Source organism: Passer montanus, unplaced genomic scaffold, assembly GCF_014805655.1.
Source record: "Passer montanus isolate IOZ18808 unplaced genomic scaffold, ASM1480565v1 scaffold1, whole genome shotgun sequence".
Taxonomy (NCBI): domain Eukaryota; kingdom Metazoa; phylum Chordata; class Aves; order Passeriformes; family Passeridae; genus Passer; species Passer montanus.
In genome coordinates this window covers 22,744,583-22,763,816 of record NW_024356504.1, presented here as the reverse complement: position 1 = coordinate 22,763,816, position 19,234 = coordinate 22,744,583, and the positions used below count along the sequence as shown (strand labels likewise).

Sequence of the window (19,234 nt, the reverse complement as noted above, 5' to 3'; positions counted from 1 at the left end):
AATCACCAGCAAAATAGAGCATTTAGTGGCTTCTATTTGAACTTCAAAGTAAACCAAAAAAACTGTAACAACTTTCTGGCTCTATTTCTTCACCCAGAATAAAACTCGGTAATCTCACAGGTGCTGTAAAGATGAATTTACTGAGGCTTATTTAAACAACTTCAACAAGTACAAACAGCCTGTGATGTAACCCCTTCAAAATGAAACTATTCTTGCTTACAATTGGAAAACATGTCTCATTTCTCTACTACAAGTCAAACTGAACTGATTACAAAGCTGTCCCTGGTAAAAAAAAAACATTAGTTTTATCAAAATAACATTCTGGAAAGTAATAATCATTATATAGGTACTTACTAACCCAGGGGTTTTGAGTGAGTTTTTGCAACATTAGGTTAGGTGCAGTCACGTGAATGGTCACTTTATTTAATTTTTAATATTTTTTTCAGTAGGGGGAGTCACCCATGCCAAAACATTAACAAGGAAGAATAATTCCTGATTTTCAGTAGATAAAACAGTAGCACACAAAAGACACTGCCCTAACTGATGGTACCAGAAAACTCGAGTTTATCTAAGAACACAGATGAGGGGCGGGGAGAGGGAAGGTATCTGATCTTACTTCTCAAAGTGAGCAAAACTTTCCATTCAGATATAGTATGAATACAAAATCCACTTTTGGGGTTGCACCACTGCCAAAGAGATTTAAGTCCTGCCTGATCTTTACTGGAACACTAACTAAAATATAGCCTTTAAAAATCTGGATTGGAGTCTTGGTTCAAATTACCTTTGCCAGTCCCAGTTCTTAGCCAGACAACGCCTCCAATACCTCCCCTAATGGATTCTCCAAACCTGCGCCAACCCTCTGGCTGGGAAAGCCATCCCTGCCCAGAAATCACCCTTGCACTGGCAAAAGCCTTTGCCAGAAGCTGAATAGCTGCTCCTTTCCCTGAAAATCTCCCCCACTGCTCCTGCTATAAAAGGCAAGATGCTAACTTTGTTGACCTCAAGGTGAATGAGACATGGAGCCGGCAATTTCCATCCTGTTCAAGTAGGCTTTTGAGGGAGAATTACAAGCAACTGCTGAACAGAAAGAAAATTAATTAACTTGTACCTACTCACTCAGAGCCTCCAAGTGAAATTAATTGTGACACTGAGCAACACAAAGACAAATGTAAAAACACTCCTTTGCATGAAATTCAGACACAGCCTTTCATGTCGCAGATGTATTTAGGACGATCTATACAGATAAAGCCCAGACCTGCGAGACACTCGCTGATCTGAGGCTGCAAACCAGACACAGATTTGTGCTGCTGTAGCTGTGTCCAAACCAGCAGGGACAGGAATGAGGTCTTGGGGACAGGAGGTACTCTATCAGCCCTGGTTTTAAAATGATTTTTGACATATTCATGTCTCAGGTTAGGTCTTCTACTTGGGGGTCGATCTGGTAATGGTGATACAGTAGAGTACTTACACAACTGATGCTTTTTTGTGTGTTACATGCTTGGATTGACACTGTAAAACCCCAGGAATTGTTTCCCAGCCCACACTGCAGTGTCTGCGGCGTAGGATGGATCCATTAGTGAGCAACCAGCAGCAGCGCACGCACAGCTCGCTCAAGTGGCACAGTGCCCTCTGAGCCCCTTGTGTGCTGAAGGGCAATAAACCACTTATTAAAGAAACACAAAACACTAGGAAGGAAACCTACTCACGTCTGTTTCACACTCCCAGAGTCCTGGAGCAGAACAGAAGAGGAGGACAGCAGCCCAGGGTACCACCCTGACTATGCAGCTCCACATCCCCGTGGCTGTGTCACTTCAGCTGCTGCCCACAGAGCAGCACCACTGATCTTCTCCATCTCCAGCCACACACACACCCACAAGACACAGGAACTGTGCAGCCCTGAGCTGAACCACACCACTTTCCTGCTCTGGACAAAAAGCAACTCACCAAAACAAAAAGTAACTCACCAAAAATAGCACATTTTCCAACAGCTCAGTGCCTGTGCTACATGCCCGGCAGTCACAGAGCCATCACATCCACCACATGGGAGTAAGTGGGAACAGGTCCATCAGCTGGGAAAAACAGCAACACCACCCTGGAGCCATGCCCCAGTAAATCAGGTTGGGCACAGCACAGGAGTCACCCCTGCTTCCCTTCCCAACTGTACCAAGGCATTCAGAAGCACAGGTGAATGCATTTCATTACGTTACAGGATGAGACAGGCAGTTATTGTTAAGCCTTTCACACTCAAAGGATCATCTGCAAAGTAACTGGGCACACTTAGAAGCTGTCACCATGGCCATGCTGCTGGCATAGAGGCAGCACCAGGAGGACAGGGTTCCACGTGCACAGCCAGGCTCTCCCCCAGCAGCTTGGGAAGGCTCCTGGGAAGTCTCATGCCTGACCAGGGAACTCATGTTCAAACCCACGTGCTGCAGAGCAAGATAATCCTGAAGTGAGCTAAGTTAACAACCCATTTCCATTTGTTCTCTTCTTTCAGCACTGTCTCCTATTCTGTAATTAAAGACCCAGCCCTACAGGCTGCTGGAATCCACACTACCTGCTCTTTGCACTTGGTCAATAATATTAATGTCTCATAATGGACAGTCTTGCCATGTTTCTAACAGCATCAAAACACTTATTTCCCTTAGAAATTGGCAATCGGTGTTAACAGGCACACTTCTGAGAATTCCTAATGTATTTTTAGGGTCTTCAAGTGCTGCCAGGACTGTTCTGGATACCATATATTCAATCTGTGCAGCAGAGGTTTCTTTGGCAGAAGAAACATCAGCCCCTTCTGCATCAGGTTGGTGAAGATGGGGAATATTTGCCTGCCTAAAACTGACCTAAGGGAAAGGGAACTGGGAGACCTATAATCCAAACAAACATCAGTATAGATGTCAAAGTTTTGGTGTTTCCAGAACTTAATGCACCAGATCCTCTGTTTTAATTAAAAATAAATGCTGGCTTTCCTTTGCTGTACCTTGGCAGACTCTGAGATCTTGGGGCTACAGAGGCAGCTGCCTCCCAGCACAGTCTGGCAACAGGAGAAAAAACACAGTTATCTTTGGACACCACTTCTAAAATCATCAAACCCCAGAATCATTAGGGTTAGAACAGATCTCTAAGATCACTGAGTCCAACCATCAACCCAGCACTGCCAGGTCCACCACCAAACCATCCCCAAGTGCCCTATCCACACACCTTTTGCACCATCCCCTGAGCAGCCTATTCCAATGCCTGGCCACTAAATTGTTACTCATGGAAATGAAAAAAGCCATCACTGCTCTTTTGTTTCTTGTGCTTTTAAATAAAGGCAAAAGAAATGAGAGACAAAAGTTTTGAAAATAATATTCTTCTTCTCCAACAGCTCAGGGATTTGTTTTCAAGCCTGAGCACTGAGGCTTGATTCCTACATCTGCCAGGAGGAATGAGAACATAGAATTTCTCTCCCAGATCAGAATCACAACCATCAAATAGCATTTTACAGCACAGCATTTTCACCTCCGGACTGCAGAATTTTGTATTCATCCAGAGAACAGAAGAATGTCAACACTGAAACTGCAAATATTTTTTTCCTAAAAATGTACAACAGCAAAGTGGTTAAGCACAGTCCACTAGGAAATGGATAATGGAAATTTAAATTACAGAGGCAAACAAAAGAGTTGAATGCTGCTCCACCTCCGCCTTGACAGATGGGTTGTCCCTTGACTGAGTTTGACCTGAATTTTCACTTACAAAGTAAAGTAAACAGAAACCCAAATCCAACTCTATTATATCACTGTTGTCATCTTACACATAGAATGAAGAGTTTAAGAAATATGTACATAAAAGACTCCTAATCCAAATAATAATAATAAGAAAAAAAACGCTTTATAACTGTTTGCTCCTGACTTTAACTTCTCAGTGTGCTTAGTTGAGCACACACATCAGGTTAGAAAATCAGGTTAAATTTATTTAGAATTTCAATGTCTGGCTACGCACATTTATTTTACCAAACTGCAACTCAATGTCTAACCTAAACAACCTTTCATTAAAAAAAAAAAAAAGAAAAAAAAGGAAGGAACTCAAGTGCCTTTGCCTCATTATTCTGCAGATTTTTACAACTGTGACAAGACAGCAAAGCAAAAATAGCAGCATTTTTTTCACATTCATTTCTTGCATCTTTTTCAGAGATTTTTCTATTTTTTAATACATGGAAGTGGTTGTGTTTGAATCTGCTATTGGATGTAAGGCTTAAGGCAAAACTATAACATTTATCTGAACTAAAATGAAACTTGAATTCTATCTGAAATAGTATGAAAAAAAATTCCAACTTTTTAAATAAAGAAAGTCTTTAAAAGGTTCAAACCAGATCCATAGCATCATTCTATTTTGATGTTACTCCTTTTATTTTCATGAATATCATGTTTCTACACCAAAACCGGTTCTGAGCAAAAGCAGACCCGTCTCAAAGCCTACTGATGTTTGGCTGTTCAATTGTTGTCATTTCAGGTGTTTTCAAAAAGGTCTGTCCCTCCCTTTCCTCTTCCTTTGTCCCTTTCCTTCCCTTTTGAGAAATGCCGAACCTCCAGACTGAAAAGATATTTAATCAAAAACATCCCCAGCTCTGTTTCTCTGACACAGCATGCCCAGCCTTCTACATGCTTCTGCTCCTCTCCAAGTAATTCCTATTTACAGCCCTGCAGTCAGACATCAGTAAATTAAACAACCTTGGTAATAAATTGGGCATCTTTGCCATTTCATTACAAATGAGGAGGCAGCATGGGGACGTGGCCCCTCTCCTCTAGTGGGCCTTGGTGGTGGTTAGTTGACCATTCCTGTTACCTGCAAGAACTGGGCAGTGGTGGAAGGCAAAGCCCTGGCAGACCAGCAGCTCAGAGCCCACTCTTCAAGCACATCTTGGGATATTCCTGTCCCTTGCCTCAGTTTTCCAGAAGTTTAATTTACAGTGATGATTGCTTAGCAGCGTTAGTAAAAATGGGAAAGATCAGCCAGTAAAATGCAGGAGCAAAAATAAGGCACTTCTTTCCTGGTTTACAGCAGACACTTGGCTGCCTGCCAGTCCCCACTACGGGGTTATGCAAATGCATTTACTCTTCTTTATCAGTAGCCAAAACACCATCGGTGCTGTAAAGCAACATCTGTAAGATCGGGCCCGCTCTTCAGAAGAATGGCAGCAAATCTGCTGCACAACAAAATGAGGAGACACCGCCAGGGGATGCTTAAAGGGAGTCACTGTCAGGAGTATTTGATATCTGTGACACTCCAGCCCTGGAACTAAACAGGGACTAGATTTTGGGCTGGATTTTTAGCTTTGAATTTTAGGTCCGAAAGGAGAAAGGAAAAGTGTGTGAGTGTCTGGATGCTGTAACATGACATGACCTTTTCTCCTCTACTCAATCAATGGGCTTTGCTCTTGCATTTAGAGTAAGAGTAAAGGATGGGTCAGGCCCAGCTCGGCAGTAAATCTGAGACACAAGCTCAGCAGAAAAAGACTGCCAGGAGGTGGCTAATGGAGCTGTACACTCCCAAAAAGGGGGCTAGATCAGCAAAAAACTCAGAAAGGAGCAAGGAAAAAGACAGCTCGATCAGGGATGTCACTAAAACTAAAACTCTGCACTATCATCCAGAAAGTCAGTGTGTAACACAGAAAAGAAAACACTTACAGAAAGTTTCCATTTCCATTATTAGAGCAAATATAGCAGTGAGTGTGTGAGGGCAGAGCAAGTGAAATTTTAACAAAATCAGGATCCCCCTCTCAGAGCCTTTGATAAGGAATGAGATACAAGAGGTAGGAGAAAGCTAACAAGTGTTAACAGACATAAAGCTGCTGCTGGTCGCACTGTGGAATAAATCACAAGTGACTCCATTAAAGTCAAGCAGCTACACGAGCATAAAATCTGTATATTTAGAATCAGCACATAATAAGAGACAAGTAATAAAGTCAAGATGTTAGAAACTGCTGGAACATTTCACAAAGCCCAACTTCTTTCCAACTGATAAAAAATACTCCATACGTGGCTATGGGTGTAATAGGAGTGGGTAAGAAAAAAGGTTAGAATTCATATTTTCACCTCAGTGTGTGTGCAAAAACACTGCAGAATTTAGCAGGGATAGAGAACTGGATGTAAAATAACCCCTTCCCTCTGCCATTTGAGTTTGTGCAGGTGCCAGGAGCTACAGATTACTGAGAAACAGATTGATTTCTGCAAAATTCAAGAGAAGGATTTTTCAAGAACTTCTAATTTCCACGAAAAACAGAACACAGTAAGATCTCCAAAAATTCTGACTTTCTCAGAAGTCAATCAATTTATCAGTCATCTGTAGGTACTGACACCTACCCAAATCCAACCTGAAGTCAAATTTATAAGCTTAAATTTATATGTGAGAAAGAGAAAGAATAAATCTTTCCATTATTTGCTGCACATTACTGTAACCTTCACATTCAAATAACAGCAAAGCAACCTATATAGACAAAGAGAAATCATTAGATAAAACATTAAATAAGGACAGAAATCAACAATCTCTATCAAAGATGGGCGTGCCTGTCACCTATCCTGTACCAGCACCCAAGAGTTACATCCAGACAGGAAGGCTCATTAATAAGGATGAAAACCCCAGGTTTACTCACTGATTTCTTTCCAAAATATACCTTCTAGCATATTCACAATATTTCAGACTTATTTTACCCTGTATTGATTTATAAGAATGAAGGAGTTTAAGCTGATGCAATCTTAGCCTCTCATACCAAATACAAGCAGTACATGACTGAGAATGGATTCTCCCTCTCCCACAGCCAGGGCCCAGCAACAGCACAAAGTGATATATAATTCCATTTCCTCAAAACAACAACAACAAAAACAGACCCAGAAGTGAATTATTTAAAAATATAAAATTAATTTAAACAGTCGCAAATTGTAGAAGAATGCAAAATCTTCAACATATGCTAGAAAGGAACTAAATCAAGAAAAGGTTCATAAAGAAAACACATTAAAACTCGCATTTAAAACTCAAGAACGGGCCTCGTTCACTGTGGCGCTGCCAGGCAGAGCCAGCGCTCCATCACACGAAGGCAGCGGGGATGCCAGGGAGCAGGAACCAGCCTTACCTCAGCGCCACGTGCTTTCCATCACTCCTCACACACCTGGCCTGCCGGGTCTGGTAACCAATCTCCACCTCCCCGGCAGGGTGGTGGGCATGAGAGCCGGCAAGTCCGGATGCGCTCCGCTCTGCAGAGTCCGACCCCAAATCCAGCATAGTCCTCACCGTCACCTCCGCGTCTTTAGGATGGGGCAGCCGGCATTCGCCCCACGGGCCCAGGCGGAGGCTGTAGGTGTGCTGCTCCTCCCCGAGCGGACAGGCAGGAGCTCCACAGGCTCTGGACTCCGTCAGGTTGGGGCACAAGGCCCCGCCGTAGAGCGGAGGGGCGATGACGGCCCGCGTGCGGTGCTGCAGGCTCCTGGCGCAGCCCGGGCCGCACGGGGACCAGCCCGAGAACTGGGACACGACGCAGTCCCGCGGGCAGGGCACCAGGCAGGCCTGCTCGGCGGGCGGCTGAGGGCTGAAGTACTCACAGATCTCGCTGGACACCACGGTCCTGTTCAGCTTCTGCAGGCAGCGGACGCTGCGGCGCTGCAGCCCGTGCTGAGCGGTGACGCAAACCTCGGCCCCCGCCTCAGCGCCCGCAGCCGAGACGAGCCCACACCTGTCCCATCCCGAAACCTCCCACTCGAACAGCTCCAGGTGCCAGTCGCAGACTTTAAAGCACCTCCGCTGGCTCTCGGGTTTGTCCTGCTGGTCGCAGTTGGCGTGGAACGTGGTCCAGCCCTCGGCGTGGGTGCACCAGACGGCCCGGCTGCGAATGCCCCCTGAGCCGCAGTCCCCGATGCAGCGGCCCCAGTGACCTGCAAGAGAGGGCCTGGTGAGAAATACCACACAATGCTGCCCTGAAGATCTGTCCTGACACCGGCAGGACATCACACAACCACTAAGCCATCAACTCAGAATGGTTTGGGTTGGAAGGAGCCATAAAGCTCTTCTCATTCCAACCCCCTGCCATGGAACACCTTCCACTGTCCCAGGTTGTTCCAACCCCGTCCAACCTGGCCCTGAACACTTCCAGAGATGGGACATCCACAACTTTCCTGGGCACCCTGTGCCAGGGCCTTGGACACTTCCAGAGATGGGGCATCCACAGCTCCTCTGGGCACCCTGTGCCAGGACCTTGGACACTTTCAGGGATAGAACAGCCACAGCTCCTCTGGGCACCCTGTGCCAGGACCTTGGACACTTCCATGGATGGGGCATCCACAGCTCCTCTGGACACCCTGTGCTAGGGCCTCATCATCCTCTGATTAAAGAACTTCTTCCTAACTTCTCACCGAAATCTTGCCTCTTTTAATTTAAATATGTTCCCCCTTCTCCTAATGCTATCTGCCCATGTTAAAAAATATAAATCATATATAAAATATGAGGCATATACTGTCACGTATGAAAAAGCAAATAACTACCAGCTGGTCCCTAAAATTGGTTAAATGCTTCCTAAAGGCTGTGAGTCGCTTCTCTAGTGTAGTCACAACACTGAATCACTTGGAGAAATTTGGGAAAAAAATAAAATGCTTCACAGTGCTTCAAATTAAAGGCAAGCCTTTAATTTCTGCAGCAGTAAAATTCATCCCAAATGAATATTTAATTTCATTTGTACAAATTAATATAAAAATGATCATAAAAGAACAATCATCTAATAGGAAAAGAAAGTCAAGTTAGATAAGAGGAAAACAGTCTTAATAGAGCAATTAGTCAACAGAATAAACTGCTCTGGGAAGCAGAAGAGCCATCATCCAAAGGGATAAAACAGTGAGGATAAATACATGAAAATAATCACCCTCAAGGTACACCAAGTAAATCGTTTCCACTTGCAGCACGTGGCACTATAAGAAGTGGCAAAGCCATCACTCAGGGGGAGAAATTAAACCAAAATAAAACCCAGCAATGTAATTTTCAGTTCTGGAGCACACGAACAGACATACGTAATTGTATGAAACTTACTTGAGGATTTACAAGTGAAAGCAATCAGACAAGGCTAAATAGAACAATTTGTCTGTGAAAATATTATTCAATAAAAATCCACCAAATCAAAAAAATACTGAGGGCTATAAAGCAGAAAATTGCTGGCAAACTGAAGAGCAAAGGTAGAGAAAAGCACTCAGGCCGAATCTTAACTATTAAAGGGATTTTGATGATCATCTCAAGGGGGTGTTATCTCGTTCCTAAGTTTAAAAACTTTCCAATACCTCATAAAAGAGCCATTTTGTTCAGTACAAACATTGCATATATAATTCTTGCTTGAAAATACACTGCAACTGCCCTATAGTTTCTATTTCTTCAAGGCAGAAAATGAACTTGTAACAAATAAGTCGATTTATATTAAGCAATGCTACTGCAGTCAATTTTTTTAAAATTGATTTTAAAACTACCGGAATCAGTTAGATGTTCAAACACACACAAAAACCAAAAGCAGTCCCATAACAGCTGCTATTATAATCCCAGGTATTTTGTTCAGGCAATGGTGGTTTCGTTGGCAATCCCACTGTTCTTTCTCTGTGAATAGAGGAGTTGATCCTCCAGGGACAGGGACTTGACATTGTGTAATGAAAAAATGAAAATAAATAAATATAAACTCCTGATGTTTTTATTTTTAGGAAAGGAGGGAAAGCAGATAGGAACTGGATATAACTAAACCTCTTTTCCAATGGATCCCATGGTCCTCCTGCCCCATCTTCCAGGCCAGGGCTGCAGCTCTGCCCTCAGCCAGGCACCTTTTGCAGTGGTGAACAGGCTGGGGCAAGAGGGGACTGCAGAGTCCTCGAGGTTTGGACAGCTCCAGCTTTTGCTGAATCCCTCAGGCTATGTGCAGAAATCTTTGTCCTTTTTTATGCCTCTGTTTCACACCAAAAGATATCAGCCCAAGGTAAGGACTCAGTCATGACAGGTACCTTGAATGGGAAAAGGCAGCATCAAACTCTAGTGTGCTCTACAAGCTGCCCTACACTAATGACAGGCTTTCAACAGAATCCAGTGTGCTTAAAAACTAAGTAATAAAAAAAATTAATCTTTAAATATGCTTTTGAAGTTCAGTTACAGGGAAGAGGTCCATTGACAACTTAAACATTTGTCCTTGATACTTCACCTTGATCTAACAGAATATTCTTTTCTAATGCCACCAAGATTTGAAACCAGACATCAGACTATGCAAATACTGTCACCTGAAGATAACAGTCAAAATTCAGACCTCAAGTCCTGGGTGGCTTTTTATTAACAGAGAAAAGTAACAATGATTAAGCATCACAACATAATTATATCGTGAACTTATTTATTTCTGTTTAGCACTTCAGCAAAGGCAGTTTAACTTTTAGAAATGTGGAAGTTTCAGCACAGGAGAAGTTCCATTTTCACCAGTTTTATTTAAAGCAAAAATATTTTTTTAAATTCCCTTTAGCATTAAATAGAACAGAATTTTACACATCAATAGAACCTTGAAACACATTAGACCAATCAAGGATTTACTATTTCTTAAGACAGTGAATTGTATTAAAAATAACATTAACCCCCTCCCTCACATGGAGGAATGCCAAGCAGTTGTAGCAGAGGAGATCACTCATGAAACCCAGCACTGCTCTTTCCCTACTGCACAGAACTCTCCTGGGTGCTGCTCATGAACTGCTCTACTCATGAACAGCAGAATGATCACTCAAACATTAACAGGATAGAGAGACACTCAGCTGAAGCCAGAAGCAAGAGCTGGCCATTATTTAAAGTCAGATGTGAATTTAGAATGAAAAATTACCAAAAAAACCCAAATACAAAGAAAAAAAACCACCAAGCAAGAACTTGTAAGTAATTACACTGTCGTTAGACACATTATAATTTGCAATTACTCCCTGGAAAACATGTTAAAAACAGAGCCTGCTCTTGGCATACCAGAAAAAGAAGCATGAAAAATAAGGTAAAAAAATCAGATGCAAAACCCATTACCATAGATTTTTTTTCACTTCCTGACAATCTCCTCAGGACGTGGCACTAAACTTATCCACAACGTTTCACTGCTTAGTTAAATATCCTACTCAGTAGCTTAAATGAGGAGAAAGCTGTAAATACTTCCTAGACAATAGTCCGCTTTGTAATTAGAATTTAATTATTTTCAGAATACTCATATTAAATTTACACTTTTCTCAAAATCTGAGTCAATTAAAAGAAACAGCACAATGTGAATTATAATATTAACTGTTTTATAAACCCACTGGAATTTAGGCATCAGAAGCCTGAACTGCAGAAACATGCTTTACAACTCCCCATCTAGAATGGAAGGCCACTGGTAATTAAAGAAGACTAAATAAGAGGAAATTAATTTCACAGTGAGCTGTCTATAGAAAGTACAAAAATACGAAGATGAAGGCTTGAGAGTCTGTCTCCTATGTATTGTAACCTAATCAGATACTGGATGGATGTTTGATCTCACTACAGCAGGACACACACTATGGATGTACATGGAAACAGGGAGGCTCCAAGCTGGGTGTAAGGAAAAACCTCACAGCTGTGAGGATAACCCTGGGAACAGGCTGCCCCAAAGGACAACAGAACCTCATCCTTGGAGGTTTCCAAGATCTGACTGAACAAACCCTGAGAAAATCCAGTGCTGAACCTGCTCTGTGGTGAGGTTCAACCAGGTGACCTCCCGTGGCCCTTTTCCAGCTGGGTTTCTCTGTGTAGGAGCATCCAACTCAAAGCAAGGCTTTCTCCAGCAGGATGCCAAAAAATAAAATTTTTCACTAAAAAATATCACTGAGATCTGTAAAGTACCAATAAACACACAGCAGCATGAATAAAGCCATTAGTCAACCAAGCCAAAGAGAAGTTCAGCCAAATCACTATTTCCAAAAATGAGAAGTGAAACAAAACTTGCTGGGCTCACACAAAAATCGTAACAGACAGATGAGGTGTCATTGTTTGTGAACATCTGTGAACAAAGACATCCCACTGTTTCTTCCAGGGCATCTCTAACACTCCAAGCAATGACATGAAAGGGATTAATAAGTCAAGACAATCCGTTAAAGCAAAATTACACATTGTTTTGTTTCTCATCTTTGATCAGCCAGAAAGAGCTGTACTGTCACCCCATTCAGCTTCTCTAACCCCTTTCAAAACATGCAGTAACACAGCAGCTGCGAGTTTATTTGATGCACTGTGCACTGATTTGTTTTCTTGCCTTCAAGACCTACCTCCAACTGCACCATAATTGTGTCTGAAAGGATGCAGTGACATCTGCTCTCTGACACACAGGTCACACACACATACGGCAAGCAGGCTATACAGATAATAATTACACTTCACAGACTAAATAAAACACCACTGAACACCAAATTTAGAAGAGGAATCCCAGTAAGAGCTGCTTAGTAAGTATGTTATTGCTTCATAAGAATTGCTAGAATAATTATGCTCTGTTTATTGTGACATTTCAGCTTAATTGAAACCATTTCACCATCAGAGAATTCATTCAATAATAAGCATCTCCCACAATGACTCTGTCCCTGTTGCTATGCTCTGATTTGCAAACTTAGCAGAAGATGAGCAATCAGTAAAACAGAATATTGTGTTAGTAATTTGTATAAGATAAGAGATATGCTCCAGTGAAAGAACACTGAAAAAATTAACGGACAACCATTGGAATAGTCCTATTTTTTACCCATTTTTACCCTCTCTTTCAGTTTAAGTATCAAATTTAGGAGCAATCATTCAAGACCTTAAAAACTTGCTTTTGAACAGAATCTCCTAATTCTTACCCTTCATAACAAAGACGCACAACTTCATTTACTGAGGAGTAGCTCCACCAGACGGGACGTAACTCCCCAAAATCCCTGCAGCATCCACTTTAATGGAATATTTCTGTTGGAAATGTCCCAAAAGCCCCCTGAATGTCATCCTTCCACTAGAGCAGGGTTATGGGAAGTGCAAAGCTCCAACTCAGCCTGTGAATTCTGAGAATAGGTAACAACTGACTCAGAGAACACATGAGTCTTATCTCTAATGGCACTACAGCTAATTAATCTTCACTATTAGTGAGACAGAATAAATAAATTCCATTGAATATGTTTCACCAGAATAACTGGTTTTATGAGAAGGTTTTATGAGATTTATGTAATTTTAATGCAATTTTATGAAAATTATGCATGTTTTATGAGATTTGGAGGTATATTTATTTCTCATGTGCCAAAGCTGTTGAAGATCACACAAACTAAAACATAGTTCCTCACCAATTTTTTTTTTTTTCTTGGCATGATACAAAGGCGTTGTGGTTCTTGGCACATTATGCCAAGAAAAGTAATTCTGAAGATTTAGATAAGGATCCTACAGCCACATATTTTCTTGCAGACTAAACAGGCTAAAATCTTTGGAGTCCAGGACACCAGATCTGGGATGTTTCAGTATTTTATAATACAAAGGAATGTTAGCATGGCTGTAGTTGGCTGAACTGCCCATTCCCTTGCTTTCTAAAAGAGCCCTCCTGTCTCCTTGCCCTGCATCTGCTGCCACATCTCAGCCAAAACAGAAATTATTTTCCTTGCCTATTCTTCACTGTCTCAATTATTTTCCTATTTATTATTAACAGCAATTCATTAAATCCCTTTGTACTAAAATCTGAATGAAAGATTCTATACAAAAGACTGTTGTTCTCTTTGCTGAGTGCCATACAGGGCATAAAAAATTCCTCTGATTCCTGGGATTAATTTTAAATATATGCAGCACTTTTTAAAACTTTCATGACCTACACAAATGAGCAATTCAGCAGCTTAGTTATTCATCTTATTTCAGATCTGAATAAATGTGAAATTTAGTGACTTACAGCCATGCAGCAGTTTGTTCCAATTTTACATTTCAGGTTTTTTCCTTATTATCCATATGCTGTAACACTCAAGACACACTCCAGCAAGAAAGACATTCTGCAGCAGAATGTAATGAACACTGCTGTTTATGAAAATACAGAGATTTACTAACCCCTTGGCACTGGAAGGCAGGATTTCCCAATATTAAGAACTAATGTAAACGGTATTAGCTGAGCTACTCAATCATGTGCCCACACCCCGGAGACAGCCCAGGGAAAAATATTCTTTCCTTTCAACTCTCAATTAAAAATAGAAAAATAAAAAATACCCCCATACATTCCAAAACATTTCTGTCATATTTATCCAACACATTCTGAGGTCTGTGAGAACAGATTTCTGGCCTTGACGGCAGTGGATATTAGGATATGAGACCGTAATATATATAAGCTTGTGAACTGAAAAACAAAAAGAATAAATAGATCTTATCAACAGATTACAACTCTAAATTGTTTACTGCATATGAGATTAAAACCACCTCAGTGCTGGATTATAAATAGCTATAATCAAACTCTGGCCTTTTTGGAATTCCAAACAACTATGGAAACCAATTCTTTTTAAAACATAATAGCCTTTGTAAGGTGTTTGTAAATGCAACCTTAAGCGCAAAAGAAATGTTTCTTCAGCCACTCCAGCTTGACTCTGGGGTTTGTAATCCCCAACAGGAACTGTTATTTCTCAGTGGAAAATAAACCAAACCCAGAATCAACACAAGACAGGTTAGACAGCACCTCCTGTAACACAAACCACCAGTTTACCAGTGGGGGCCGTGGGGAAATCCTGGGCATTGCTGACACCCCTCTCAGCAGCACCTTCTTCTGAGCCCCCCGTTACACTTCAATCCTTTACTCAGTCTACAGGAAATCTCAGATCCCTCCAAGCACAATGAAACAAGAAGTTGAGGAGGTCCACTCTGATTTTTTCAGGGAAGCAGAAAGAAGAGAGAGAGATTTGTGAATGGGGTTATTTCTTACTTGGCTCCAGGAACTGGGTGATTCAGAAGTCTCTCCAGTTGGATACAGCTCCTTACACCACTGCTCTCACACCAGCCAACTTCACACAGAGTTTTTTCTGCTTTTCCCACACACTGCCTTTCCCTTGCTGCCCTTCACAGTGGCAGTCACTCTGAGATATTTTTCAAGCATGCAAAGCCTGCTTGAAGCATTTCACCCCATGTCCCTGTTCTGCAAAGAGCCCAGCAGGGATGCACTCAGCTCTGGAGAGTCCACCTCATCTGCATCTTCACAAGGAACCTCAACAAACACATCATATGGTTTGGGTTGGAAGGGGCCATAAACACCATCTCATTCCAATTTCCTGCCTTGGCAAGGACACTTTCCACTAAACCAGGTAACACCTGGCCTTGGACACTTCCAGGGAAATGGGGCAGCCACGGCTTCTCTGGGCACGTTGCGCCAGGGCCTCACCTCCCTCACAGGGAAGAACCCATGAACAGTGGAGATTGGCACTCATGGACTCCTGAGGGAATCACAGTAAGAAAACTTCTGCCAAAGGTTCACTGCTCTGAGACAAGGCCTTGGTGAGACAGCTGTGGGGAGGCACTGGCAGCAGTTCAACATCTGCTTATTCGAGCTCCAAGACACACGAGAATTCTTATTTTAGTTCTGTAATAATTCATTACCCAGCAAACACCAAAGATAGAGCCCAACACCTCTTCCAAATTGTGGCAACAGCAGTTTCTAATTTTCTGACTCTTTCATGAAGCCTAAATTATGTTTGTTCAATGAAAAAAACAGCAAAATTAAAAAATTGTTTCTGAGAAAAAAGTTGTGAAAAAATACAGCAATCTGCACACCTGCAAAACCTTTCTGAAGTATCCAAATTTACTTCACAAACACATTATCACAGAAACACATGCATCCCCCTCCAGACATCATTTTAAGGGAGAACTATAATTTTTCTGCTTAGCTTCATCCTATTTCGAACTTACATGTTTTATAACCCACCACAGCCCAGAAGCCCACAAACATTTTCAGCTACTACAGCAATCAATATGTGATGGTAAAGGGATGGAAATCCAGAGATGCACGTGGAGGGGCTACCAGGTCGCTGCACCTGTCCCCCAGCCTCCTGCAGAGCTGATGCACCTACAGATGTGTCCTCCTGGGGAAGTTCTCCAGGTGGGACCTCTGGGGAGCCCCACTTGGAGCAGCCCCTGTCCCCTTGCTCTGGAGCAGAAGTGGGGCTGCCCACACCCCTTGGAACAGAAAAGGTAAAACACAGGCATCATGTACTGCTACAGAAATACCTTCCCAACCATATGGGCCACTCATTATTCCTAATAAACATTATAGAAGAGTTATACAATGGGCAGGAGCCCCATGGAGCCCAACTGCTACTAATTAGTATTTCTGCAAAGATGGAGAACACCTATAATAATGATTCCCTGGCAACAGCATAATTAATTCATATGAAAAGTTCTATTTTTAAACACGTGCATTATCAATTCTATAAAAACTGGACAGAGGTTATTGTAGAACTCTACAAATTGCTTTTACTGGGAATTTTCACTTTATCTACAGTCCATATTTAGTTATCCCCTTTCAATTATTAATAATTAAATTTCCATTTACTCTAGGCACTCCATATTCTCGAGGGAAAGCGTTTTGGAAAAGCACAACTCGCTGTGTTGTGTGGAAATAGCTGTGCAGGAATAAACCAAACGAGAAGCTATGCCAAAATGTGGAATATGTGTTCTCCAGCAGTAAATCAATTTCACTGTCCCACGCACACTGGGAGCACTGGCTGCTGACAGAGGGTGGCTGAGCAAAGAATTCAAAGAGCTCTCAAAGAGCTGCAGTTTCCAGTGCTTAGCAGGGTGAAAGGTCTTGAGATGCCAGTGGTTTTCCCTTCAGGGCAGAAGGACAGGCGTATAGCACATACTGAAAACAAACAAACCCAAACCCAACCAAAGGAAAAAAAAAGGCTAAATCCAGTTGAAAGGTCTTGAGATGCCAGTGGTTTTCCCTTCAGGGCAGAAGGACAGGCATATAGCACATACTGAAAACAAACCCAAACCCAAAACCAACCAAAGGAAAAAAAAAAGGCTAAATCCAGTTCCACAAAAGTGGAATTTGGAAGGGGGAAAGTAATTAATGTAACAGGAAAGCCAAAACAAAGACAATAATGTCCTAATTGAAATAAACTCCCATCACATCATAAATTCTGCTTCTTGACAGCAGAACAGAATACTAAAATTCTTCAGTTTGCACTCAGGGAACAATGATTACATTACCTCATCTAGGCTTGCAGGTGTTAAGATAAGAAAAGACTTGGGAATTTTGTGCCAAGAATTACAAAATATAACTAAGCATATCATATCTGGATGAGTATGTGAAGAAAGAAAAATCTCCATCCCGTCTGGAGGCAGATTTTGCCAGGCATCATTCCAAATGACTGCACATGCAGGTAAGTGAGAGCAAAATATGGTCAGGTTAAGATCTGAACATCAGGCAGACTGAGATCCAGGGTTCGTATGAAGGGGTTGTATTAATCCAGGAAATTTTCTACTAGTTTTAATTATAATTTAGTTTTTACTCTTCCAGCTGAGATTGATTCCATGGAGCAAAAGCCGGTAATACTCTAAGGATAAACAGAGAAGAGAGTACAGAGAAGATAGTTGGGGCCATAAATTGTGTCGGGATCCAAGAGCTGCAAGTCCTGCAAGGTGTAAACCCACAGTCCAGGCTGGGAACAAGCATGTTTAGAGGAAGGGGCAGAGTTTGGGACGCTTTTTTTCAGTATCTCCACTTCTGAAATAAAAAAAGCTGAAAGTAGAGCATCAGTTCCAGTAAGTGATAGGTTGAAGTGTTCAAACACCAAACTGCACCCTAAAGTTACTCAGGAGTCAGCCTCACCTGGTAGATCCTCGCTTCCTCTTTGGCAGGTGTTCTGCTCACACTATCCTGAATTTATAGTGGTTTTGCATCTCTGAATAGCCTTCATCTATCACTGAAATCCTAACAGATGGACACCTTTACTCACATTTTCACAGCTTCAGCACAAGGGATAAAATCACCTCCTCTGAGATGTTTAAACAGCTGATAATACCTAATCCTGAGGCTGGTTCTGCTAGCACAGCCCCACATTTCTTTCAAAAACCACTACCAGATGTGGCAGGCAGCACTCAGGTTTGCTGTTTGCTGAGAAGAGATGAACAATCTTGAACTCAGAAATCTGGTCACTGTTGCCATAAAAGATCCCATGCCCTGATTTTTTGAAATAAAAGAATGGTGACATGGGAAAAAAAAAATCAGTTAGAGATGCACATATGCTGTACATGTATTTCACATGCAAACAAAGGCATCTGCTCTCACAATGCTAGCCCACACTTTGCAACTGAAGATTTTTTAGAAACAGACGTTCTTACAAATAAGTAATCATTTAACAAGGCCTCAGAAATGCAGCCCTTAATAGATTTAATTAACAGGTTAATGATGTGCATAGCATGCATGCTCTCAAAAGCAAAGATTTTCACATTAGGCTTGTTTCTGTTTCACAGAAGCAGCTTTCTGTAGAATATCTGTGCTAATGTAATTGCACATCTGGCACTTCTGCTGCTTTCAATTGCAGAGATATTTACAAACAGTGCTAGTAATTTGCACAAGAGCACCTATCTGTTCTACTGTTTTACACTACAAATAAAGATATTTGCATGAAAATCCAGCTGCAAAGAGTCCTCTTTTGTACTCCTGAGTGGTTCTGTTGAATATATAAAATGATAATTTAACCTGAACAATAAATCTAACACACTGATGTCATGACTGCCTGAGATACCTGCATAAACTAAGCCTGCCTCGGGTTCACCTTGATATAAAGAGGTCAAGTAAAAAATTTTAGATAATTCTAAATTAAACATCAGCCCTGGTAATCATCTCTGGTCCCCTGTGCCACCACATGGCAAAACTAACATTTTAAAATATAATTTCTTGGCAATGTTCATTCATCATCCTCACTGTAACTGGGAAATGATCGAAAACCAGGCCAGAATAATGGAAATCCCACATTATCTCTACCAGTATTGTCAAGATAATGCAGTGGTTATTAATTTAAATACGCCTCGAAGAACTATCACAACTTCAAACACGATTCAAGAAGATAAAAGGCCATTCCTGCCTCAAGCTGCTTTCAGTTCAATTTAGGTCACATTTAGGTTCATCAGATAGCACCTGAAATCCCTCAACTTACTAAATATTGACAGAAGATGTTGCTGCCCCCATGTTTAATCAAAGGAGTGGATGAGCCCAAAGTCCTGACTGAAAGAAGATGCTATCAAA

General features: G+C 41.7%; 1 protein-coding gene across 3 annotated transcripts in view; it reads right to left on the bottom strand.

Annotated features, from left to right (window-relative positions):
• The window catches only part of THSD7B (thrombospondin type 1 domain containing 7B), a 299,219-nt gene that overhangs the window by 184,097 nt on the left and 95,888 nt on the right, over nucleotides 1-19,234 (bottom strand). For all 3 annotated transcript variants that reach the window (XM_039702274.1, XM_039702266.1, XM_039702283.1), the window contains exon 4: nucleotides 7,109-7,904. In XM_039702274.1, coding sequence (XP_039558208.1) covers nucleotides 7,109-7,904 — 796 coding nt within the window. The remainder of the gene's footprint in view (nucleotides 1-7,108; nucleotides 7,905-19,234) is intronic.